General features: G+C 45.0%; 1 protein-coding gene across 3 annotated transcripts in view; it reads left to right on the plus strand.

The window, feature by feature from the left end:
- The window catches only part of AKT1 (AKT serine/threonine kinase 1), a 416301-nt gene that overhangs the window by 347369 nt on the left and 41549 nt on the right, over positions 1–27383 (plus strand). For all 3 annotated transcript variants that reach the window (XM_069207320.1, XM_069207318.1, XM_069207319.1), the window contains exons 11-12: positions 13970–14184; positions 16652–16739. In XM_069207320.1, coding sequence (XP_069063421.1) covers positions 13970–14184; positions 16652–16739 — 303 coding nt within the window. The remainder of the gene's footprint in view (positions 1–13969; positions 14185–16651; positions 16740–27383) is intronic.

Consider the following 27383-nt stretch of genomic DNA (forward strand, 5'->3'; position numbering starts at 1 on the left):
TGATATGTGTTTCTGACAGCAGCACAGATAGATGGTGGGTAGTCCTTAAACCTACATGGATGTTTAGGTCTTGCTTGATAGTGCAACTCCGGGCACAAGTCCTAAGAAAAAAAAAGAAGTGGGGGGACTAACTAAGTGACATCGTGGTGCATTACATCACATTGCGACATCACAGCATCACAGGAAGTGACATCACAACCCATGACCTCAGAGGAAGTGACATCACATCTTATTCTTCACACACGTTTCACAGTTCTGTCATGAGTACATTTGAGTGCATTATGAGTTTTAACAGATGAGATTTTGTGTATGGGTTGTGCCAAAAACGTGACATAACCACGACAAAATGTGGGCCTCAAGTTATACTTTTTTTTTTTTTTTTTTTTTAAATGCCACATAGAAGGTGGCAACAAGGAGAAACATAGCAGTAAATCTATTTTGCCTAACTGGTGGCAAAGTTTACATTTTAAAATAAGTCATGGGGTTAAGGCACCTACTGCAGAGATCTGAGTGCCTAGTAAATCCCAGGGAACAATAATAATATGCTAACTTTGGAGGGTAACGCATTTGTTGGAGAGACTAGCCCAGTTTTGAATCAAAGGAGCATAGAGGGTTTTTGTGTCTCCTGAAAAGCATCATCTAACATGCAGATGACAGATTTGTATTTTATTTAGCTAGGTAAGTGTTACTGCTTTTAACACAGACCTCATTTTGTTACCCGCAGTTCATAAATTGTAATCCTAATATAGCACACCAAGCTGTGAAAGATTTGTGACTCCTGAACCTTATACCCCTCACTTTTATGTAACACATCTTGTTCATTGATTTACATATTTGTATGATTTATTGTCAATGTATAGTGTACATATGATGTAAAGCGCTCTCAGCACAATGACATTGTGTAAACTCTCGATTTGAGTGCAGCGTTTACGCATCCTTTTGTTAATACGTTTCATGTGTTCTTTCTAACTAATCAATTAATGTAACAACCTGATTTCTTATCTTCCTCCTGTTACCATCACATTACAGCACCTTTCGTTCTTGACCAGGCACATCACACTAGGCCGAGCAATTGGCGCCCTCCAGTGGCCAGACTACATCATGACTCATGAGTTAGTTAACAGGCGCCTGTTTGCCCCACCGACATGCGAGAACGTGCTATCTCTTCAGAGAAGTTCCTGGCTCAGCTCTCTCCTCTCATGATTCAAAAATAAAATCGAGGCCTCTACCGAGCCAAATCTGCGTCTATCAACTGCGTCATCGAGCTTGCCTAAGCCAGGCTATTAGAGGAAACCTGGTTTGTGTAATAGTTGGAGTGAATAGTTACCATTTCATCATCGCGTGTTTAACATAGCCTGTGTGTTTGGTAATAAAGTATGCGAGCAAATAATGCTTTTGTATCTGTTTCGATTACCGCATTTTATAAACTGTGGTAGGCTCCTCTTCTGCTCTACATGGACCCACGTTCCATAGAACGTAGAGAACACAGTGACAGCTTTTTTCAGGATTAGCAAATTGCAAAAAAAGGCAGAATTCAAGTAGAGGCACAGTGAATGCGCATTGCTAAATGCCAAAACAAAGCCACCTCGCCTGTGGAAGTCGACTCATTAGAAGGACTGTCTCAACTTATACGTTTGTATCCCGACTCTCCGAGGTACCTCGTGAAGCTGCGGGCCGGAAGTGACAGGTATCTGCCGTCACGCGTGCAGCCGGCCACCAGGGAATCGGGAAGCACTGTGCCTGCTTTAGGGGGCACAGATCTGCGAACGTGGATCAGAGACGTCAGAAAATATCTCTCGTGAAGCTGCCGCATGTGACTGCCTATAAAGGATGAGACTGGCTCCTGGAATCCTGGCAGACAGGCAGCTGTGCTGGCCTCGTACATATACGGGGCAGCTGCGGGGCCAGCTGTCGTTGGCTGTGAATCATAAGGCAATGGAGGCCACAAATAGACCTGTGTGGGGTAATCTAATACCTGCAGCTTTCGGGTCGTTTTTTTTTTTTTACTGCTGGACTCCTCTTTCTTTTTCCTTTTTTAAGAGTGGACTAAACAGCGCCAAGAGGGAGATGTTGAGAAATTGACGTTTTAATGGAAAAATATTGCTTTTCGGTTAGTCTTTTCGGGCCTGCGTGCCAGATCCTTTTATTTCCACCACCGGGCCCATTAAAGTGGGATACTGCCGAGTTGGGAATAACTATAAGTGCACGGAACTGGTGATGGTTAACCCTCTTTAGTACAGTAAAGTGAATTCTCATGCCCATTAACACTCTTGTAATCGAATTAATGGGCGCGAAAGATTTCCCGCTCGGCTGCTTGAAGGCGAGCAGTGAACACGGAACATGTGGCTGGCGGTGATCTGCCAAATGCATTGAAAACCCGTTATGTGACACTGAAAGAACCAGCCGACCGGGAGGAAGGTAAAATTAGATCGAGAGATTACCACCAAGGCAAACGTGTGGCCTGGTTTGTTTTTCATTCGCAATTTTCGTATTCATTAGGAAATTTAATTGTGGCGACGTTTCACCTGGCACGGGCTATCTTTTGTAATGTGTGTGTTTATTTGTAATATTTATTCTTATTTTTATCGCACGCTGTATTGAATGTTGTTGTCACCACCTTTCACTCTGGTAGCAGCAGGAAGTGGAACTGTACAAATATGACAGTTTCGCAGTCTCGGTCGATAGAAGTCCATGCTGCTTTGCAATTTGAGGCAATTGAGTCAGTAGGTTATGTGAGCACTAGCGTGTACTGTACTTTCCTGGTTACTTATAAATGCATACAGATATAATATTTAGAACTTCGTTTCGAGTGGGACAATTACTTCTTTTACGCGCAATAACTTCGTTACTGCACATATAGCAATAATGAGTTTTGTGAAAAATATCTTCAAGTCATTCCTGCTGTTATTTATAGGCATAGAAATCTCTGATATTTACTGGAACATGCAGTTTTTGGGACGTACGCATCAAAGTCTGCAAGTCTTGATTGGATCAGGTTCAGATGCGATACAAAGCCTCCAGAATACTCCACAGGAAGAGAGAGGATGACGAAGAGGAGGCTGACAATTTGCTACTCTCCCTCCCCTCAGTACTGTGGGTGGTCTGTATTCGTACCTTCACAATTCTAATGGACTTGATACTTCACCAGAGTTGGAACTGGATTCCCTACTGGGGGTGGGCCCTTCCTGAAGAAAGTGCCTTTTTTGTAGTGATGGTGCATAGAACTGACAAAGGTTTTGGAACTGCAGTTGCTGACTCTGGAAGCAAAAGCAAATTTGCTTAGAGAAATATTACAACCAGGCCTTTCACCATCAGAGCTTTTTTGTCCTTCAGTGAAGCCCTGATGAAAGCTTTGATGGTTGCGTGCTTAAAACCATATTCGGGGTCGTCGGTGAGCTGCTCTATTGCTAGGCACCATACACCAGTACCGGGAGGATCTGACCTTCTTGACACAGCGCCCCAGACTAGAGAATATTGTAGTTCAGACTTTGGTCAGGAAAGGAAACCCAAATGCCTTCCCTATTGCCTGCTTGTTAGAGAAATTGCTTTGGTAATTGTATGTCATACCAGCATGTGTACCACAGACGTTTCCAAGGATATGCAGGCATTCCAAATGGATATGATATTTGACAGCTCAAGGATGTTTGAGGAGAAGGCAGATTTTCCACTGGAGCAATTCAGAAATAGCCGTTCTACAGGCTGCTCCTTGGGTTTTCTATGTCTGGTTTACACTTTAGACTAAAATACTGGAACTTTAAGGTTACTCGCATGATCTAACTTACCTTCAGATGCCTATCTCAACCGGTTTAGCTGCCTGCTCAATACTTTTGTGGCTGTAATGAGCCGAGAAGTGACAGAGGATGTGGCCACCACCAAAGTAGTCGTTCTCTTCAGCTGTCGTGACCGCCTCCAAGCCACACTTATTCCCACTCTGATGATTATCTGCACCTAGTAGGTGGCAAAATACGTTTTGGTCTTTTTGGCTGTATGCAGTTACTTCATATCAGTGGGTCCTGCTGTTGTACAATTAGGTTACCTCCTCTTTTCCAGTCCACTCCACCTCCTCTTTTCCTGTATGTTTTTGATCAGATTTTGTTAGAACATGCCTCCATCACTTACCCTTGCTCGCTCAGTTATCTCTCCCTCCATTTTGAGAAACCTTATCTACAGGACAACATTTTGTCTTCTCGTAGTTTTTTCTCTATTTGTCTCTTCTGGTTCACTTATCTTTTCCTATCTTTATATTCATATCTCTTTTTTAACTCTCATTTGAGGTTGTTCATCCCCTGTTATCATTCATTACCATATGTTCATTGTATTGTTCTGTGTCCATGGTTTTTGACCTATAGCCTTGAAAAAGTCCATGTGACAAAACATGTGTCGGCTGTTCGCAGATTATACTATATCTACAAGGAATAAAATCCTTATCAACCTCTACACATTGATTAGACTCTGGACTCTTTTTTCCACTTCTGATTTATTTCTCGGACTACTTATGTTGTGCCCTGGACTTCTTTGATCATACCTCCATCAGTGCCTAGGAGGCTCCGTCCTGACTAGCCCAAGGGGCAATAAAGAGTGTACCTGAGTCTGCGAGTGCTGAAATCCCACCTTCAACCAGTGCAGAGATTTTTTTTTTTATAGGAGTTGTCCTGGATATGGTGGTGTACAAAGCCTTTCAACTCCAACAAGTCGAGACATTTGGAACCTTATTCTGTTGTTTCAGGCTCGTTCCTTTGTTCTGACGCAGGCACTTCAGACACTTCATGGTCTCTTGACCTCCTGCATCCTGCTAGTATTCTCTGCAGTGGAACCTTTGCTTCCAGTGGGCCCAGTACTAGGGATATCTTTCAGACACTATCCATTTTTCAGACCTGGGGGATCAGGACCTTCAGTGGTGGCTGAAAGACGCCAACCTGTTTTACTGCATGGTGTACTCCTTGCTTCATCTCACGCTGACCGTGGTGATGGATGCATCTTCTCTAGGTTGGAGTGGTCAACTGGGTGAAGTAGAGTGCAGGGACCTCTAGTCTCCAGTGGAGCTGAAGCAGCACCTCAATCTCCTGGAGATACATGCAATTTAGTTGGCCCTCACTACCTTCCTGCTGTCCATCAAAGGCAAGCTTGCCCAGGTCTTGAGGAACACCACAACTGTCTTGTGGTACTGCAACAAGAAGGACGATGTAGGATCACATGTACTGTGCCAGGAATCACTGAGGCACTGTTTTTGGCCAGAACTACAGGGTTACCCTTGATGATTCAAACATATGGCAAGGTCCCTCAATGCTAGATCAGATAAACTCAGTAGGTGTCATCTGGCTGCTATGTCCAGAGGTTTCTCAAGGCATCTTTGCCCAGCAAGGGATGCCTTACTTTGATCTTTTTGCCACTGCAGATTACTCTCACTCCTTATGCACCTTCAAGTTTCTACCTCAAGGTTTGGTGGAAGACTCCTTTCACATTCAGTTGTTCTTTGAGGTACTGACCTTTGAGAGTATTTTTTTTACTGCCATGTCTGAGCACTGCATCACTGAATTGCAGGTGCTGTCGATAACATCACCCTACATTGCCTTCTTCCTGGACAAGTTGGTATTTCACATTCAGGTGTACTTTCTGCTAAGGATGTATCACCTTTCGATGTATGGCAATCGATCATGCTACTTCCTTTCGTTTCTCTTCTACACCCCTTAGAGAGGGGATGCTTCATTGGTTGAACCCTACAAGGGCCTTTACCTTCTCTATTAACACGATTAAGGAACATTGGGTGGATAACCAGCTCTTTGTTGGATTCACCAGTGCAAAGCAGGGAAGGGTGGTCCAGAAACTAACCATATCCAGATGGATAGTCTTGTGAATGAAGATCCATTGCACCTTGGCCACGAAGGATCCCGGTGAGGGCCTCCCAGCTCCTTCTACCAATGCCAAAAGTACCACTATAGCATTAGCTAGTGCTGGACATCTGTCAGATTGCGCCATCGAAGGCTTTCCATACTTTCACCAGGCACCTACTGCATTGATTCTCCGGTCCGAAGGGAAGGCCATTTTGAATATCCAGTCCTGCATTCCTTCCTGGTGTAAGGTCCACTCCTTACCACCACCACTTGCAGAGTACTACTTTGGTGAAGAATCTGTATCTGGGGTAAGGAGTATCCATCAGAAGAATAAGTTATTAACCTTTGGTTACTCTCCTTCTGATGGATACTCTGTCACTGCAAATTCCTCACTGCTCTCCCTCCTCTCCATTCTGGTGAGTGGAATTCTAGGTGTTAATGAGGTTCTATATTGAATTTGGTACACTGTCATGGTTTTTAATCTGTCACTGACACACAGCGTCTAAGGGCGCAGAATGCTTTGTTGTAAATTGATGTCAGCTTACAGAGGTGCCACCTATATACGGCTCTGCATTGTCACTTCCGGAGTTCGAAAGAGATTCACTGCAGAATCCGATGGTGTTACCTGCCTGCACACATATGCAATTGCTGGATACGTTTCTGAATCAGTCTGGCACCTGGGGCAATCCAAAGGTTGAGAATAATAATTTAGTATTATCTTTACAATGTGACATATTAGAGATCTCTGAAGTGGGATTTATCCCTGTATTCACAATCCACATTTTTGTTTTTAAATCAATCAATGATAGCATGATTTTAATATACATAGTATGTCATTCTGTAGTGAGATGTCATAGTTTCTTTCCTTAGTATTATCTGTTAAGTGATATCCACACTTTGTTCAATACTTTTTGTAACATTAAATGGCATCGACCAGATGCATTTACGGCCAGGAGTTTGCAAACTCTGTATGATCTGTCCTACCCGTGCTTTAAATACCAGTCTTAGAAGAAGCTCCTCTTCAACTGTTTCTATGCAAGTAAAAGTAAGTGGTGGGAACCAACACTCGGATTCTCTTTCCAGTTTAGAAAGCAGATCTTGCAAAAATACTTAAGGTAATAGTTACCAAGATTCACACAACGCAGCACTGCACAGAAATCTGCAATGTGTTGCACGAACAACGTAGAAAATGACAACTCTGTATTTACTATGAGTTACATGTTGGGCATGTCATTGGCCACAGTAGCACTAAAATTACTTTGTGTGTGATGCTAAACACCATGTAGAGGGCGGAAGGAATGGGGCAGAGCACAGAGGGGGGAGGAGAGGGGAATAAAAATTTAATTAATAATTTAAAAAACACACTTACCTTGCTCACCGCCACACCGCTCCATTCACTCCTCTGCTGCAGGCACAGGCTCTCAGCCTGCCCTGCGCCAATCCTGACTCTGCTCAGAGCAGTGTTAGGATTGGCTGGGAGCCCCCAGCCAGGGCTCTCCCGGTCAGACTGGGAAACTGTGCATGCTCTCTCCAGCCCGGCCACTGTGTTACTGGGCTGGGGAGAGCCTACTGCGCATGTTTGTATGGCCGGCCTGAGACAGCCGGCCAAACACACATGCGCTCTGAGTGGGAGTGCTGTTCACTCCCCCTCACTGCTCGTGACCCCTGTGGCCCGCCCCTTTACAAGAAAACTATAATATATTCAGTTTATTATTGTTTTCTGGGAAATGTTTTGCAGCTGCCGCTGATGGCAGGGGGGTGACTCCTCCGCCTTAAAGGAGAAGCCGCCCCTACATGTAGTATTGGCACAAAAATAGCGAGTGCTCTATTGTGTGATATGTACACATGCCTCATCTATACTGCCAATCTCTGTGCATAGTCATCTAAATGCTAACTGTGTTGTATGTGTATAGTTGTAAATTATTACATATGGGAAAATGTAGATTTTCCTAGTAATTTATGACGGAAAGTCTTAATTTTATTAAAGACACAGAGGCGAATATTATGCGTTCTTTTCTTACTTTAATTTAAACAGCAGCAGTCAAGAAAAACTACAACTCCCAAAAGGGTTAGATAACGACTAACCAATGGGAGTAAAACAAAAACCAGCGATGAACCAATAGCAAAGGACCTTCAACCATAGAGTGTACACTTGACTGCAAGCAGCCCTCTTTTCTTGAGCGAGCTAGTCAAATAGAGTCATGAAACAAAGGATAAATAAGTCCAACAATTGCCAAGGATAAGGAAACGGAACACAAGTCTTGGACCACAGCGATGAGTCGAGAGGTCAATGGATGAGGAAGCTGATTCTGGACCGGATGTGCTGACGACTCCAGAGGTCTGTTCCTGAAGAAGGATGTGATGGAGCCAGCAGCGTTACCCGGAAGCTGGAGGCAGTGCCGGAGTCGCTGGGTGGGAAAAAGAAAATAGTACATATTAATAAAAGTACAGTGATGGGATAATATTCGCCTCCGTGTCTTTAATAAAATTAAGACTTTCCGTCATAAATTACTAGGAAAATCTACATTTCATGACAAGACCGGAGGCACTATTAAGCTGGTCAACAACTAAAGCAGACTTTAGCAGACTTTAGCAGACTAAAGATGAAGCAGTTCTGACAGGTTTACAATAAAAGGTTTTAAAAACATTATCGTTTGACCAGTCTGCTGACCTGAGAATGTCCTCTAAACTGGAGCCAACAGCGAAAGCTTTTGAGGCCATAGCTCCCCTGGAGGAGTGTGCTCCAAAAACAGAAATATCTATTCCCGCTAGAGACATAATCAGCTTAATCCAGCGGGCCAAAGTTGCCGAAGTCACTGGATTGTGGGGCTTTCGAAAGGAAATTAGCAATTGATTGGAAGAGGACGTTCCCAGGTTAACAGTTCTTTTCTCATATTCTTTTAAACAAAGACCTACACATAACTTTGGTTTGTTCGGAAAGAAAGGGTAGAAAACAGAATGTAAATTAGTTTTGGTACGTTTGGAAACATGAAAAAGGACTCCTGAAGGTAAAAATTGACGAGCAGAGACGTCTAGGGATCTAATGTCCGAAGTTCTTTTTATAGAAATTAAGCACAGTAACATGGAGAGTTTAGCGGAAAGCATCTTGAGTGAAAGACTTGGATTATCTGGCCAGGAGAGAAAGAGGTTCAAAACTAGAGAGACGTCCCAGATATGAGAGTACCTGGCAGCAGGAGGTTTAGAGAGTTTAACTCCTTTTAGGAGACGGCAGATTAAAGGATGAGACCCAACAGGGTTTCCGTCAATATAAGAATGGTTCGTGGAGATAGCTGATCTGTAAAGATTTATTGTGCGATATGATTTGCCTAAGCCCGCCTGGGCAGCTAGGAAATTAATAATAAGACTTAGATCTGCTGAAAAGGGATTGGAACATTTTCCCAGACACCAGCTTGACCAAAGAGCCCAAGCTGACTTATAGGCTCGTCTCGTGCTGGGTGCCCATGCGTTATTGATGAATTCTGAAGCCTGTGCCGAAATAGCATGGGTCTGTTGGGGAGACCGGAAATGAGCCAGGCCGAGAGAGTTAGAGATTGGTCTAAAATGAGATCGTGAGGGCGATCGAAAGGATCTAGAATAAGAGATGGAAATGTCGGGAGTAGAATAGGAAAATCCACTGCCAGTTCGAGAAGGGGAGGGAACCAAACCTGAGATTGCCAAAAGGGGGTTAACAGGACTAGGGATGCCTGCTGACGTCTGACCTGATTCAGAACTCTGTTGATTAGGATGAAAGGAGGAAAGGCATAGTTGAGGGAACTGGACCAATCTTGTAAGAAAGCGTCTGTGGCCAAAGCCAGAGGATCCGGGCGCCAGCTGAAAAATTGAGGAAGCTGAGAGTTGAGTCTGGACGCAAAGAGGTCTATTTGGAAAGGACCCCATTTCTTTTCTATCAGGTGAAAGACTGACTGGTGTAATTTCCAGTCGCTGGAGTCGGTGAGGTGGCGAGAATGCCAGTCTGCATTCGAATTCAATGATCCTTGGAGATATTCCGCTAAAAGGGAAATTTTGTGAGCCAGGCAAAAGTCCCAGAGGCTCTTGGCTAATAGGGCTAGTGGTTTGGACCTGGTGCCCCCTAAACGGTTGATATATCGCACCGCTGATATATTGTCCATACGGAGTAGTATGGAGCATCGTGCTCTGTTTTTTGTGAAGCTCTTTATCGCAAAGGAGCCTGCAAGAAGCTCTAAACAATTTATGTGCAATTTGGACTCCTCTGTGGACCATGTACCGCCAGTCGATATCAAACCACAGCGGGCTCCCCAACCCGTGAGACTTGCATCTGATTCTAACACAAGATCGGGCACAGAGGGGAAGATGGATCTGCCGTTCCAAGCCTCTAAATGGGATATCCACCATTGGATTTCCATCTGGGATTCCAGATCCAAGGAGACAAGGTCGGAATAAGCCAGACCTCGACGAAGATGCAGGATTTTGAGGCGCTGGAGGGCGCGGTAGTGAAGAGGACCTGGAAAGATGGCCTGAATAGAAGACGAGAGAAGGCCGACGACCATTGCGAGTGTTCTGAGGGAAATAGAATCGTTTTGAAGGGTTATGATTAGTTCTTTTTTTATTGCAGAAACTTTGGGCTGAGGAAGGAACAGAGCGGCCGAGACAGAATCTATTTGGAAACCTAAAAACTCTATTTGTTGGCAAGGTAAGAGAACTGACTTTTCGAGGTTTATCAAGAAGCCGAGGTCCGAGAGGAGAGTAATTGTTAATTGAAGGTGAGAAAGCAAAGAGGCTTTGTCTTGGTGCATGATCAAAATATCGTCGAGATAAACAATCAGCCTGATACCCAATGAGCGTAGGAAGGTTACGACGGGCTTCAACAGTTTCGTGAAGCACCAAGGAGCAGAGGATAGTCCGAAAGGAAGAGAGGAAAAGTGATACGTTTTTGAATTCCAAAGAAATTGCAAAAACTTTCTGTGGGAATGATGAATAGGTATGGTCAAGTATGCGTCCTGTAAATCTAGTCTGACCAGCCAATCGCGCTGGAGTAAAATATCCCCGAGATGGATAATAGTTTCCATCTTGAAGTGTCGATAGACGACAAACTGATTGAAAGATTTCAGATTGATTACTGGTCTGAGCTTTTTGTTCTTTTTGTGGACTAGGAATATGGAGCTGGTGAACCCGGAAGGGTCTGGAGTGCAAATCTGGATAGCGTCCTTTTTTAAGAGAGATTGAACCTCTGAAGAGATTAGCGAAGACATTTCTCGAGAAAACTTTGGGAGGGGAGGAAGACAGAGCTGGAGGGGGGGGGGAGAAGTTCGATCTGATATCCCTGAACCGTGGAGAGGACCCAAGGATCTGCAGAGATTGACTTCCACTTTTGAAGGAAGAAGCGAAAACGACCTCCTACGGGAGGGCCAGAAAGTTGGCTTACCTTGATTAATGGGCGGTCTGGAGAAACGCTGGCCACGGTTGCGGAAACCTCTGGTCCTTTGAGGGTAGAAGTGGGGTTTGAACTCGTAGGAATAGGAATTGGAGGAATTGGAATATCCTCTTGAGCCTTGGTTCCTGTAAGTACGGCCGGTAAAGCGGCTCCTACCTCTACCGGCCCGGGAAAAAACACATTGGTTGAAGACCTTCTTGAGATTTTGTTGGGCTTTGTCTAAGGATGAGAAAGTCGAGACAAAACGGCTCACATCTTTTATGAAATTATCCCCAAAGAGTTTACCGTCGGCCTGGATACCGGGGTCTCGAGTAGCCAAGTTAGCTAACTTGGGGTCCATTTTGAGGAGAAGGCCCTTACGCCTTTCATGAATGATAGCCGAGTTGGCGTTACCTAAAAGGCAGAAGGCTCTCTGAGTCCAGAGAGAGAGATCTAAAGGATCAATAGGTGTGTCCTCCAATCTAGCAGATTCGGCTATGTCGAAGATCCTTGCCAGCGGCAAGGAGCTTATCCTGGCAAGTGGTCCAAGCTTTGTCGACTCCCTTCCGGGGATCCTTGCCGAATTTGGTAAAAAAGGTGATAAGTGAGTCGTCAATAATTGGGGTTGCCGTAATATTGGAATCTAACGAAGGTCTGGGACATTCTGATTTTAACTTAGACCTGGTTTGTTTGTCTAAAGGGAGACGTAAGCGGGACGTTATATAATCACCTACATGATCTAACGGAAGCCATTCAGTAGAGTTAGGATGGTGTATGAGTGACGGGTCAAACATAGGAATGCCCTCTGAGTCAACGACGCTGGTAGAGGGACCATCCGAAGCAAGTTTGATACGTTTGGGGGAGGAAACCGTATCATCCGGAGTATCGGACTGAGATAGATTATCCATGTCCTCATCGTCCGTGTCCAAAATTTTTGATATCACGATCTTTTTAGGCGCCATAACGTGTTTCAATTTTGATTTACATTTCGATTGAGCAATCGTATTTTTGGTAGAAATCCCCTCCTTGGAAGGAGGCCTGGGAGGAATCAAGTCCTCATTCTTGTGTGAGGCAAGCTCACTCTCTGTTTGTGCGCTTTTACGTGATTTAACAGAGGATAATTTGCGTTTTCTGCTTTCCCCCGCAGAATGGGCCATAGATTTGGACACCATGGACATGACAGTATTCTCAATATTTTTAGACATTTTCTCCATAGAAGCTTTCATGGCATGTTTAACAGAGGACTGGATTAATTTATTCAAATCCTGTTGAAAGGATTCCTCTTCCTCTTCAGAGGCAGATCTTGAGGGAGAACTCCCTGATTCCATAGTAACAGAAATAAATGCAGGCAGAAAATGCCAGTAACAAAGCCCAGACAAATTATATAAATAAAAAACACAGGAGGTTCACAAAGGGTTAATGGGAGCAGCACGCTCCGTGTGTTGAGGCCAGGCTCCTCCCCGGGGCGGGGACCCAAAAGACCGAGGCAGGCGAGGAGCGAGTCGGCACCGTGAACAGCCGTAAGGAAAGCGCTGAAATAAAACACAGTCCCTAGACGGCGGCGCCGTGTAGAGCAGACGGAGAAAAAAGCCGCTCTGAGAAGAGAGCGGTGAACAGCTGAGCCGGTAAGCACTAATCCTGTCAGACGCGCGTCGAACTGAGACGCGCGCTGACCGAATTCGGATGATGGAATGTTGAACGAAGCGCGCGCCTAAAACGGCCGAGGCTGGCGGAGGTGAAACGGGGAAGGAAAATTAAAGTGCGAAACCAGGATAAAAACCGCTGCGAAGCGGAAAGGAACAGACGAATAGAATATTCTCCCGATATATAAGTTAAAATTCAACAGTACAATAAAATATGCGATAAACACAGTAATTTAAAACAGATAGAATATAGAGACGAAATGAGAGTACTTATCTTGACTGCGAGCAGCAAGAAAAGAGGGCTGCTTGCAGTCAAGTGTACACTCTATGGTTGAAGGTCCTTTGCTATTGGTTCATCGCTGGTTTTTGTTTTACTCCCATTGGTTAGTCGTTATCTAACCCTTTTGGGAGTTGTAGTTTTTCTTGACTGCTGCTGTTTAAATTAAAGTAAGAAAAGAACGCATAATAGAGCCTCCGGTCTTGTCATAAAATTATGTGATTGTCTTATTGTTGCTAGGGTTTTATACAGTCATGTTGTGCTAGTTTGCGTGATTCTAGTTGATGTGGCTGTGCATGAAATCTTAGAGGTTTTGTGTAACTCCTGCCCCGTTGCATCCTTTTTGCATGAATTATTGGGGAGTTGGTGGTTTGCGATTCAAAGCCTTTTAGCGATGTAAAATTCTGCGTATCATGAAAGTGATAACATTCGGTTGGGAGAAGGAGAGGTACTTTGCTGTATTTTCTCCATATTTTATTTTAGTTGTCTTATTTTTTTTTTTTTGTGGGGAGTTGAATTGCACCCAAAATGGGACGAGAGTTATATTCTTAAGGTGAAGAAATGGTTTATTTAATCGTCTCTGTTAAGTGTCTAAAAGGTCTTGAAGGGGGAGGGCATCATTAAAAAAAAAAAAAAAAAAAAATTGTTTGCCAAACTACTGTAAGTGTATGTGTTCTATTTTAGCATACTTTTAACCTTGACATTTTTCATTTCATTTGCTTTACTATATTTTTATGTTCTAGAATTATAATTTCAGACGTTGTCATTTTTTCTGCGCTATTATTTATAAAAACATCTTTTTAAAATCGAGCTTTATTTTTTTTAGGTTCTAGAAGATAATGACTATGGCCGTGCAGTGGACTGGTGGGGTTTAGGAGTTGTAATGTACGAAATGATGTGCGGACGGCTCCCTTTCTACAATCAAGACCACGAGAAGCTCTTTGAACTTATCCTGATGGAAGAGATCAGGTTTCCTCGAACATTGTCCCCAGAAGCAAAATCGCTCCTGTCGGGCTTGCTGAAGAAGGATCCTAAGCAAAGGTGATAATTATTTAAATTAAGTCAACATTCTTTTATGTGCACAAGTGGCACAGTGCTATAGTCTGTATTTTTCCCTACAGTATCATCTCAATGGTGTTATTGCATGCTTTATTTGACTTCAAAGTCTGTAGACCAGGCTTCTCAAACGAGTAGCTGGTGAGCAACTGGTAGCTCTCCGGGTATCTTTAAGGAGCTCTCCTTTATGCAGCGCAGGATACTAAACTATAATCCCTGGCTTGGTTGAATTCATATATTTATACCAAAATTGAAAAGTGTTAATTCCAATCAGAAATATGTGTATTTTCAGAACATTTAAAATAATGGGCCTGATTATGACTTTGGCAGATGGGATACTCCATCACAAACGGAATGGCTATCCCTTCCACCATATTACAAGTTCCATTATATCCTATGGAACTTGTAAAACGGCGGTGGGATATTCGTCACATTTGTGACTAAGTATCTCATCCGCCAGTCGTAATCAGGTCCAATGTTTGGAGAAAAATGGTTGAATTTCCGAAATAGGTTTAAAGCTGATTGGAAAATCATGTGCCGTTGGGGAGACTTATTACTAATATTATTACCTCGGTGCCATGAGCATTGCAGCTAAGACTGCTTTGCATTACCCATGTAGCTGCATTCTAAATTGACAAAGCCTTTCAAGTTACTGCTGCCAACCTGTGCTGATGCATAGAGGTGCCGCAAAGGTTTTACTTTTTCTTCTTGAGTCCATAAAAACTTTTTGGAGGTTGGATGAGTGAGCAGGAAAATTAATGAAAAATACTTCATGTCGCCTCCCATTTCCAGTTAAGTTTGGTTGTGCAAGTGACTGCTTGTTTCTTTAACATTTTAGTGCTTGTTATCCTCCCAGTTGTTATATGCTTTAGGTTTGCATGATTCTGCGGAGCTTCCTCTCTGGTAAATAGATAGTATTCCGTTGGTTTTTATGCACCTCATATGCTGCCCATTATGCATCGTTTCTCTTCTGAATGCCAAACATGTGCGTGGTGTCAGTAAATAGCAGGTGGCAGCCAGAAAGAAAGAGTACCATTCACCATTAGGGTGTGCTTTTCGGTTTCTGTCATCTAATTGCATTGATAGTTACATATATACAGTCTTTTTTATATTTTCACTGTCTGCTTAGTATTTTACAATTGAAATTGCATTTTTAAATATTTTTGATTTAAATATTAAAGCAACCCCTTAACAAATGAACATGTTAAAAAAATGAAACAAAGTCATTATTCCTATTAAGGCTAAATGTCAGAAGTGGTTGTGTCCTTCCTTTTCACTCTGTCTAACTGGCTTTTGCGTATTTTTACTGTCTGTTTCATAGTGATGTAAACAACTCTGTTGTTGTTCAACATCCGAGTAGAACTCTATTTATTGATGTGATTTCTGAGTAATTCTCACCAGGATGCAAACCACAATGATTCCTGGGTCTATGCAGCGTGATAAACATAAACTGAAACATTCCGTCTCTTCTACTCATCAGTTTTCATGTAGTGATTGTGAAATATCTGGCACCAAACAGCACGCCAGTGACGCCCATGTGCACCTCAGGATGTCATGCACCCAGGGCACAACCTGGGTCGCGTCGTAAGGCAGCCGCCTACTGGTGCCTTAATGTAGCACTGGCTCTAACACTGGAAGGGTAATATGCTACACATTCTACCTGTTCTATCGACGGGAAGAATGTTCCGACCACCTCTACCAGATGTCGCACTTTCTATAACTGAGGACTGTCTCTTTGGAATTACCTACTACGAGTATAGTTTTTTGAGAAAAAAAATAAATATATATATACATATATATATTAAATACATGACACATTCTTATTCTTTAAAACGAGGCCGGAAACCTACTGTGGCTGCACACCATATGATGAACATATTTCTTCATTTCTGATCTCATGTCTGCCGTGACACAATTGCTACATTCATTCTACTGCATTTAAGACTGACCCCCTATTTTTCAATCTGTCCTCTTGTAAGACACTGCAGTTCCTTTTTTGGAATGGTTAAATTGTAAAAACACACTCACTCTCTCTTACTCTCTCCCCCCCGCCACACACACACTCTCTCATTTAGACTCCAGTTTAAGATGCTAGGTCATAGCCATGATGCATCAGAGCATCAAATAGGTGTAACTACTTTGGTCTTAGGGCCAAATTGAACTGCTCTGATCTTTGTTCTAGAAAACCAACAAATAAATGTTAGTGTCTCAAATTCACAAAATGCTTCTTGCGAAACAGGTACTATGTCTTCAAACACTGTGGGAACCGTATGAATGATTGTTAGGAGCATTGCCTTCATTAATGAGATGATACGTTTGTTGTACACTCAGGACATTTCCGTCTACGTTTTCCACAATGCTGTATTTAAAATAATGCAAGTTCAAGAAATTGTGCCTAATTTAACATTTCAAAGGAATCTTCTAAAGCTTTGTACTGCATTTGTTTTAACAGGTTAGGTGGTGGTCCTGATGATGCTAAAGAAATCATGCAGCATAAGTTTTTGGAAGGCATTGTCTGGCAAGATGTGTATGAAAAAAAGGTACCTATTTTTTACTTCCTATGTCAAAATCAAGTGACATCACAAGGGTCCTGTTTTCCAGGCCAGTGTTTAGTTCTGCAAATAATTGTACAAAATAATAGTAGTGCATTTTAAGAGATGAACTCAGAATGCATTTGGTTATTAAATGGGACATGGAGTTACCATATAACAAGGAGTCACATTATAACTGTGGGGTATGGTGTTTTCTTTTCAGTAACTCTGTGCTTCTGTAGTGTTTGAAAAACACATAAAACTGAAATGTATCACCTCTTGTACAAATCTCAAGCAGGACTTTTTAAGAGGCACTGGCAAAGTCACTAGATCATGCTTTAATGTGCAAACACATAATCGCAAATGGTGTTTGAATGTGTTACCACATTAAGCTGAGACCAGTTGATTTTGCCCGTGCTCCTTACTTACGTATCTTTCACAATGAAGTAGGTTCTGGTAGCTTCATAACTTGCAGTGTGATGCAAGTGTAAAAGTATTATTAAAGATATGTAAATTTTTATGGTAATGTGTTTGACTCTAGACCACACAGAAGGATAAAGAGTATGTGTTTTTGAAGCCACAACAAATTCCTGTGAACGCTTGGGCGTCTCCCTGATTGTGAACCCCTAGAGGGATCATTGATTGCCAAGACAGACCAGTTCAGCCAGCTCTGCATGGTGGATCGCAAAGGGCAGCTGTACCCTGAGCTGGCACAGGGCGTCTTCTGACAATGTCTCGAACCCTGACTAGATCTTTTCGCCACCGTTGAATGCGCAGTGTACAAACATTTTGCGTTTTAGTCCCTGTGGAGGTGCGTTCTAGTAGTTGCACTTTATGTGGCATGAAACAGAATACTGTATGCCTTTCCGTCTTTGATTCTCCTGCCCAGAGTTATGAAGTAGATCAGAAAAGACTGGCCCAATTCATACTAGTGAGCCCAGATTTGGCCAGAAGAATGTCTTTCCCAGATCCTTTGAGCATGTGTGTCCGCCCTCTGGTCAGGCTACCACTTTGGGAACATCTTCTATTGCAGCAGCAGGGCAGGGTCCTACTTCGGGCCTGCCCAGTCTATATCTCCATTCTTAAGGGTGGAGTTGCGACAATTGACTACTTTTGACATCCCTCCTGAAGTTGTGGATGTCATTCTGGCAGTCAGATTAGCATCTGCATAATCGGTTTACTCAGAGCGCTGGGAAAAGTTTGTAGGCTGGTGTAATTCACATGATACCAACCCTTTGCAAGCAAAGATTTTGGATGTTTTGCTTTTTGTGCTCTCTATCTGATAGAGACTTCTAGTTGCAGACTCCTTACCATAGAATTTCCCCCAGGCGTCAGACTGGATCTGGAGGTTTTTCTTTGAGCAATACCCTTGCGCGTCGGTAGGTGGCGTTGGTCGACTCCGTAGGCGTCGCAGTCGCCGTGATGACGTCGGGAGTAGTATATAGATGCCACCCTCGAGCAGTGACATCAGTTCTTTTCTTTCCGCGCCACGCGCTGATCCGGAGAAGAGCTACCCTGGCTATTTTTTGGCCGAATTTGACCGTTTTGTCTTTTTATTTTTCTGTGCGACTTTGGTGCGTCGAGGATGTCCCTGAAGACCGGGTTCAAGCCATGTGAGGACTGTCATTGGACGATGTCGGTGACTGATCCTCATCGGTTTTGTCTGTAGTGTCTCGCGCGACCACAACCCCGAAGTCGTGCTCCGAGTGCCGGGCTATGCACCCAAAGACTTTGAGGGAGCGGTCCCTAAAGCTAATGGCGGCCCGGCACTCGACTCAGCGTAGGTCCCGGTCTCGTTCGAGAGGAAGGTCTCGAGATCGGTCGTGTAGTCATCACCACTCGTCTTCTTCTAAATCCTTGGGTCAAGGTAGGAAGAAGAAGAAGTCGAAGAAGTCCCATCGCTCTCCAACTTCGCCCCGTCGCTCGGCGGTCGCGGAAAGAGTATCCACGCACTAGGCCTCCGGCCTCGGATCCTACGTCTGGGTCGGCTCCACGCTTCCACGAGTTTCCCGGAGCCGGAGTGACCCCTGCCGAGCTCAAAGAGTTTTATGAGGCCATGCGCCTCATATTTGGTCGGTCCGACCCTGTTACGGCGCCTTCGGGCCCAAGGGGTTCAGCTGAGGGGCCCTTGGGTTCCGCGCCGGCATCTTTGGATCCGGCCAACGAGGTCCCCTATGGATCTGTGCGCGGTACCAGTCGCACCCATGAGACCTTCCCCGGCACCGGGTCAATTATCGACGCTCCCGGCGTCAGTGGTACCCACTATTGACGTCGACCCGATTCTTATCCCCGACGACTCGGAGTCGCAGTAGCGTCGGATGACGCTGCCTTCAGCTTCAATGGGGCTTGTTCGCCCCAGGTCGGATTCAGACCTTTTTTCTTATGGGTACGAATATGGGGAGGAATTGGAGGGGTCCCTGTACCCTTATGAATACCAGGATGACCCTGCTATGGACTGGGCTCAGGAATTGGGCGAAGCCAGTGGTCTGGATACTTCTGACGCTGGCATGCTGTCTCCTCCTACCGTGGCTACGAGGGAGGGAGCAACCTATGGTATGGTGGTCAGTAGGGTAGCTGAGGTCCTTGGCCTCAAGCTTCCCTCTGTTGAGGTCAGGTCTAATATCCTGACGGAGGTGCTTCAGCCTGGGGCTTCTACTTCAGAACCCCTTTTGCCTTTTAATAAAGCCCTCACCAATGTCCTTTTGGGTACATGGTCCAAACCCAACACAGGGGCTCCAGTGAATAGGACTATCGCACGCCACCATCGGCCCGCTCCGAACGACCCTAAATTCCTATCCCAACACCCCACGCCGGAGAGTCTTGTTATCCAGGCTTCCTCTTCTTCAGGCGCATTCTCTTCCGCACCTCCAGGTAGGGAATCCAAAAGGCTGGAACAGTTTGGCAATAAGTTGTTTTCTTCTTCCAGTCTGGCGCTGCGGTCTGTGATCAACGCATGCCTTTTGGGCCGCTATACCCACTCTTTGTGGGATACGGTTGCGCAAGTCCTGCCGCAGATACCGGAGGATGCCAGTGCTATCATCTCCCAGGCTGTGAACAATGGTAGAGATTGGGCAAAGTTCACAATCCGTTGTGGGCTGGACACGACCGGCTCTCTGGGCAGATCGGTTGCTACGACGGTGGCCTTACGACACCACGCCTGGTTACGTACTTTTGGTTTTTCGGGGGTTGTCCAACAGTCACTCATGGACATGCCCTTTGATGGCTCCCGTCTCTTCGGAGACAAAGCAGACTCGGTTTTGGAGAGATTCAAGGATTCCTGGGCTACGGCTCAGTCCGTAGGATTTTCCTCAGCCCCTCGCCGAACACAGTCTGCTTTTCGCCCCTTTCGTGGCCATGGAAGGGGCTCCCTGTCGCGTCCTTCACACATCCACAGTGCCTCGCACGCTGGTCAGCCTATGCGTGGCCGAGGACGCGGAATCCCACGTGGCTGTGGGACAGGGAACCAGAGGTCTGTCCAGTCCACCTATGCCCCGCTGCAGCCTCCAAACCCTCCTAGTCTGTCCCCTCACTCCCGTCCAGTTGGTGGCAGGATTCGCCATCACCTGCCCCACTGGGAACATATCACCACAGACAGGTGGGTTTTGCAGATCGTTTGAAAGGTCTACTCCCTCCCTTTTAAATCTGCTCCACCACCCATGCCATCATCCTTCAATCACTGTCCAGAGGATCATTAGGCGCTTCTCTGCCAGGAAGTTGCAGCTCTCTTGGCCAAGGGCGCTATAGAAAAGGTCCCTGTGCCAGAAGTAGGTTGTGGTTGTTATTCCAGCTACTTTCTGATCTCAAAGAAAGAAGAAGGGCTCACGTCCTATCCTAGACCTTCGGGACGTAAACTACTTCCTCAAGATGAAGAAATTCCAAATGCTCACCCTGGCTCAGGTTCTGTCTGCCTTGGACCCAGGAGACTGGATGGTAGCGTTGGACTTGCAGGACGCTTATTTCCACATCCCCAGCCTGCCTGCCCACAGACATTACCTACGATTCGTGGTAGGCCACAAGCACTTTGTTTAACGTGCTCCCCTTCGGCCTTACCAGCGCCCCTCGGGTGTTCACGAAAGTGATGACGGTGGTTGCAGCTCATCTGCACAGGTTAGGGGTCTCAGTCTTCCCCTCCTCGACGACTGGCTGTTGAAGGCGGACACGCCCCAGAAAGTTGTCTCCCACTTTCAGACTACGGCGGACCTACTGCACACGCTGGGGTTCACTATAAACATGCCAAAGTCACACCTGACCCCTTCTCAGTCCATCCCTTTCATCGGAGCAGGTCTGGACACAGTGCAGTTTCAGGCTTATCCTCCCGAAAAACAAGTCCAAGACATTCAGGCTATGAGTCCGATCTTTCGGCCTCGGTCTTGGGTTTCGGTGAGACTGAATTTGAGGCTGCTGGGCCTCATGTCCTCCTGCATCCTGCTAGTAGCACAAGCCAGATGGCATATGCGGGCTCTGCAGTGGGACCTGAAGTTCCAATGGGCGCAGCATCAGGGGAATCTCTCCGACCTGGTCCAGATCTCGGAGGGGACTGCGAAAGACCTGCAGTGGTGGCTTTCGAATCCGCATTGGGTTCACGGCAGATCCCTCTCCCTTCCCCAACCAGATCTTTCTATAGTGACAGATGCGTCACTTCCGGGTTAGGGTGGCCACATGGCAGAGGCAGAGATCAGTGGACTCTGGTCTCCAGCGGAGTCGGGGCTCCATATCAATCTGCTGGAGCTCCTGGTGATCAGGCTTGTGTTTAAAGCATTCCTTCCCTCTCTCAAAGGGAAAGTGGTGCAAGTGTTCACGGACAATACTACCGCCATGTGGTATTGCAACAAACAGGTTGGAGTAGTGTCCTGGACCCTTTGTCAGGAGGCATTACGCATCTGGACATGGCTGCAACATCAGGGCATTACCCTGATGGTTCAACATCTGGCGGGTTCCCTCAACGCCAGAACGGACTAACTCAGCCGTTGATGCACAGCCGATCATGAATGGCTTCTCCGTCCGGAGTTGGCGCAAGGACTCTTTCAGCAGTGGGGAGAGCCTTGGTTAGATCTGTTTGCCTCCGCAGAGAACGCGCAATGTCAGCTCTTTTGCGCGTTGTAGTTTCCAAGGCGGCACTCGCTCGGAGATGCTTTTCGTCTAGAGTGGAACTCTGGCCTCCTTTCCGCCTATACCTCTTCTGCCCAGAGTTCTCAAGAAAATCAGGATCGACCGGGCCCAAGTAATCTTGGTGGCTCCGGACTGGGCACGGAGAGTATGGTATCCAGAGCTATTGAGCATGTCCATCGATCCTCCACTCAGACTGCTTCTTCGGGCGGATCGTCTGTCGCAGCAACATGGAACTGTTCTTCACCCAAACCTGTCCAACCTCTGCCTTCATGCGTGGAGATGAGCGGCAACAGTAGACAGCTTTTGCCTTTCCACCAGAAGTCTGCAATGTTGTCTTGACAGCCAGGCGTCCATCAACTAAAACTGTATACGCCTGTCGTTGGAATAAATTTGTGGCATGGTGTACCAACAAATATGTTGATCCCCTTTCCGCCCAGCTATCCGAGGTTCTTTTGTTCATTCTTTCTTTAGCCCAGCAGGGCTCTGCTTTGGGCACTCTTAAAGGGTATTTATCTGCCATTTCGGCCTTTCTTAGGCTACCTGATCAGCCCTCACTCTTTAAATTTCCTATTGTGAGTAGATTCCGAAAAGGACTCACCCATTTATTTCCTCCCACTCCATTTAACATGCCTCAGTGGGACCTTAATCTTGTACTTACTTATTTGATGTGTACCCCCTTTGAGCCAATGCATAATTGTCCCATGCGGCTCCTCACCTTCAAAACTGTCTTTCTGGTCGCTATTACCTCTGCTTGCACCCTTACAGTCGTGTTGCGCACTAGGGCTACCCTCCTTCCTAAGGTGGTTACACCCTTTCATGTAGGCCACTCCATCACTTTGCCTACTTTCTATGCACCCCCACATCCTTCCCATGTGGAGGAGAGACTCCACCGTCTGGGCCCAAAAAGAGCGTTGGCATTCCACCTCAATTGTACTAAAGATTTCCAGGTGGACGATCAACTCTTCGTTGGGTATGTGGGTGCGAAAAAAAGGAAGGCGGTGCAAAAGCGTACCATCTCTTAGGTGCTTCTTTGCATCAAAATGTGCTACGCTTTGTCCAGGAAGCAACCTCCTGAAGGCTTGCGTACTCATTCCACCAGAGCAACTGCTGCTTCCACTGCGTTAGCACTCGGAGTTCCTGTCCTGGATATCTGCCAGGCGGCTACATGGGCGTCCCTGCACACGTTTGCTAAGCACTACTGCCTGGACAGTCAGGTCCGTCGAGACGGCTATTTTGGTTGTTCGGTCCTATAGGACTTTCTATTATGATCTTGGTTCGCAGACCACCACCGAGGATGACATTGCTTGGGTAACTATTCTAAGGTAAGGAATCTGCAACTAGAAGTCTCTATCAGATGTACAAGTTACTTACCTTTGGTAACGAAATATCTGGTAGAGACATATTCTAGTTGCAGATTCCTTACCGCCCAACCATCCTCCCCGCTTGCGGACTGATTTCTAGGGACAGGGATTCCCCCTTTCAGGTCCTTAGCTCTATCTCACCAATCTCAGTGTTCTTAGCGGCTCTGTGCTTTGGCGTGGAAAGTTGTTAAAAGAAACCGACGTCACTGCGTGAGGGCGGCGCCTATATACTACTCCCGATGTCATCACGGCGACTACGACGCCCACAGAGTCGACCGACTCCACCTACTGACGCGCAAGGGTATTGCTCAAAGAAAAATCTCTGGATCCAGTCTGACACCTGGGGGAAATTCTAAGGTAAGGAATCTGCAACTAGAATATGTCTCTGCCAGATATTTATTTACCAAAGGCAAGTAACTTGTCCATCCAGCAAGGGATTGCCATGGGCATTGTGTTTACCAACCCTTTCTGCCTTTTGCGTTTACTGAACCAATCATCCTTGTTGAAATCACTTGTTTCGATGCTTTTCTTAAAGGTTTAGTTCACGTGTTCTCTACAAACCTTTCGTGATGTCACAGTGGGACCTTATTTTGGTTCTCACTTTCCTTACATTTACCCCGTTTGAACCGAAGCACAGCTGTCCTTTGTGTCTCTTGACTTCAAAAGCAGTTTTTCTCACTGTGATAACTTCGGTTCATCATGTGAGTGAACTACAATTTCTGTCTATCCAACCTCTATACACCACTTTTTTCCAGACAAACTGGTGTTGCGGACCAGAGCAGCACTTCTATCAAATTTTGTAAGTCCTTTTCATGCCAGACAATCCATCATACTTCTGGTATTCTTTGCTCTGCCTGACCCGTCAAAAGAAGTGTAGAGACTTCATCGCATGGACCCTAAAACTGATCATAACAAGGACCATCTGATGTACAATTAGCTATTTGTGGGGCACTCGGGTGCCAAGAAAGGTAAGGCTGTACAGAAAGGGCCCATATCTAAGTGGATAGATCTGTGTATCAAGATTGACATGCATTGGCCAAGAGGCAGACCCTGGAGGGTCCAGTGGCTCATTCCACCAGAGCCAAGGCTGCTATCACTGTGTTGGCACGTGGAGTGAATGCCCTGGAGGTCTATCATGCTGTGACATGGGCATCAATCCACACCTTTACGAAGAACTACTGCCTTGTTAGATAGGTCATGTGTGAGTGGCTCTTTGCCTATTCAGTCCTGCAAGGCAGAGTGATTCCACAATCCCACCTTCAGAGGAGCTTTTCCTATCTATTTTCAAGGTGAGGAAGCTGTGGTCAGAAGTATCCCTCTGAAGCCAAGCTTACTTAATATTGGTAATGATGTTTCTTGGTGGGTACTCTATCTAACAACATATTCCTCACCACCCTCCCACCTTCTCGTTCTGTGAAAAGCTCTCTTTCTATCTGTCTATCAAAAGGTTCCAATTTAGAGATCTGCAATCCGTTGTAGCAGTTCAATTCATAGGCTTCGCGTCCGAAAGTGTAGACGGAATCCTGATAGAAACGGAGGGCGCTTTGCATGGGTGATGCATATATGTGGCTCTAAGGTTATTTCCTGGGCAGAACAGACCTTGTGGCACCACCTGCTAGCATGCAGGAGCAATGATGATAATACACTCTGGATCCAGACAGGCACCTGGGGGTATTTACAAAGTGAGAAATCTGCTGGTAGACAGAGTATCCGCCAGAAAGAGCATTACCAAAGCTAAGTAACTTGTTGCAATGGGGAACTCTTATCTTCTAACAATTAAGCATTGACATACCATGCATTATTACTCACATTCAGCTGAATTCTGACTCCCTAGCACAGTTTTTTTTAAGCATGTTCTCTTAGCAATGTAAATTGGCCACTAACAATGGATGTCACTGTTAAACAATCCAATGTAAATCAATACAATAAATGTAGATAGGATGAAGGAAATGCAACTGTTTTGCTGCCACTATTTCTGCCGTACCACACACAGTCCATGGCCATTCATCTTCAAAGACTGGAGAAGTCACCTTTGGTTTGTAGGCTGAGCAAAACAAAGGCTTTCAGGTTCACAAGGGAAAAGTTACTGCTGCCAGGCATAATTAGGGTGGCAGGTAATTCCTTGTGTGTTTGCTCTTTGGGACTCAGGGAGATTCAGCTGTTATAAAAATATTTGACTGTGTATATAAGTGGAATATCACAGTTGCAAAGTGTTACTATTATTACTTATAATAGCTGCAAATTGTCAAAAGATATTAAAGCGCTGTTACAGTAGATGGTATGGTCTAGCAGGATCGGAGACCTAATTATATATCTTAAAGGTTAATTCCTTCCCTAACGGAGTATTTCTAGCCACTGTTGCCAAAGCTTTGGGAAACTTTGTTCATTTACAGCATGGCATCCCAATTTTGAGAAAACTGGTTGTTTCGAACCAATTTGTCAGTATCCCATGGATGATTTAAGACTTGTGGTACGGTGAGCATTAGGCCCGATATTAGGCTAGTGGATTTATTATGGTTGGCTTGTTTGTCCCTCTGTATGAGAGACCGAGCCATCTCAGACATGTCCAGATGACAACGTCTCATCAAGCACAGCTCCCGCAAGTACCTCTAGTGTAAACCCTGGTGACTCACAAGTTCCTAAAAAAAATCATACCATTCGGTTTCCTCTTCATTGTCCGACTTCTACAGCCTCAATGAGCCACGTTTCCTTTATAGAACCAGATGCTGTTCTTCAGTTGGATGTTGTGCTCAGCTTTGAGGTGACATCCTGTATTGGAGGTGCACGCCATTTCCGGGAGACACCTGAAATTCAAGTCCTAGTCCATATGACACGGCATAGCCTTAAAGGATTGCTTCATATCAAGGTAACGTTTGTCAAGAAGATGTCGCTCAGCCTCCTTGTTTCCCTTCATTAGAAAGTCTTTCAGTGGTCTTGCCTGCCTTACGTCACACATGTTTTAAAGAGGCTTTGCCTTCATTCCACACATTTTCCCAGTAGAGAATCAAAGACAAGCGTTGAAAAGGGCACCATGGCTTTTCGCTTAGAAATCAAACATTGGTTTAGTGGTGTGCTACATAAATATTTTACTTCTGTACACCTAGTCCACCCTACTCCCAACAGTGTTTCAATGGACGATGTTTGCAGTTTATTTCAGAATATTGAAGGTTAAATGGCCCCCAGTTCAATCCCATAAAACGTCATGTCCACCAAGCTGAGATGCATCTTGGTATTTACTAATTTATTCCTTTATTTATTTACACTTTTTATGTAGCGCCAGGCATACTCTGTTCTGAATAAGGATGTCAGCACCCGGTCATACCACCACATGGATTTAAACTACAGGGCCAGGCGAATTTACATGAAGGCCTTTCTTGGGATATCACTATATTCGAGGTTATCGGGACTTGCTCAGGAATGAGTAGAGAAGCAGCAGTGTGCCTGCCCTGCAGGACATGTTGCGTCACTACATTGTACCGGCCCTTGTCGTGTGAGAACTGATCAATTACGTTATTTGCGGTAACTCCTATTACTAAACATATTGGAATTGTGAGTTTTGTGGTTAATATGGGCAGGCCGAATCTGGTGTTATTTATCAGGTGAAAAATGCTTGGTAAACCCCACGACGTTTGTATTTTGCTGCGGTAATTGCCAAAGTAAGTATGTTATGCCACAGAAACTAATGAGCGCACCTGATAAATGCCGAACTCCCCTGCGTATTTTTTTGGTCGGGTGCAGTAATTATTGAATGCAGTAACTCGACGGGGTTATGGTATCACCTGAAGACGCTTTGGCAAAACGCTGGTCTCTTACCCTAATTTTATGAGGGCGCGTGGTATATCTTGACATCTTGACAAACACGGAGGACTGTAAAACGTAATTGTGTTTTTTAAAAGTGCACTTCATTTCGTTATTAAAAAAGTCATGGGTACTTTTTTTTCCTTTTTTTACAGTGTAATGAATTTCAGAAACTTAGCATTTTGTGACTGGCAATTTTTATGTCTTTCTTGATGTTTTATGGTTTACCTAATCGAGAATATCAATAAAAAATGTAATCTGAAACTCTTGTTCTATAGATAAGATTGCTATGGTGGATTGTAAAGTATTCTTGAAATAGATAACACTAACTTGTAATATATATAATGCTTGCAGGCACAGGCTGTGTGACTACGGATAGCTTTTT

This window comes from Pleurodeles waltl, chromosome 9 (assembly GCF_031143425.1).
Source record: "Pleurodeles waltl isolate 20211129_DDA chromosome 9, aPleWal1.hap1.20221129, whole genome shotgun sequence".
NCBI lineage: Eukaryota > Metazoa > Chordata > Amphibia > Caudata > Salamandridae > Pleurodeles > Pleurodeles waltl.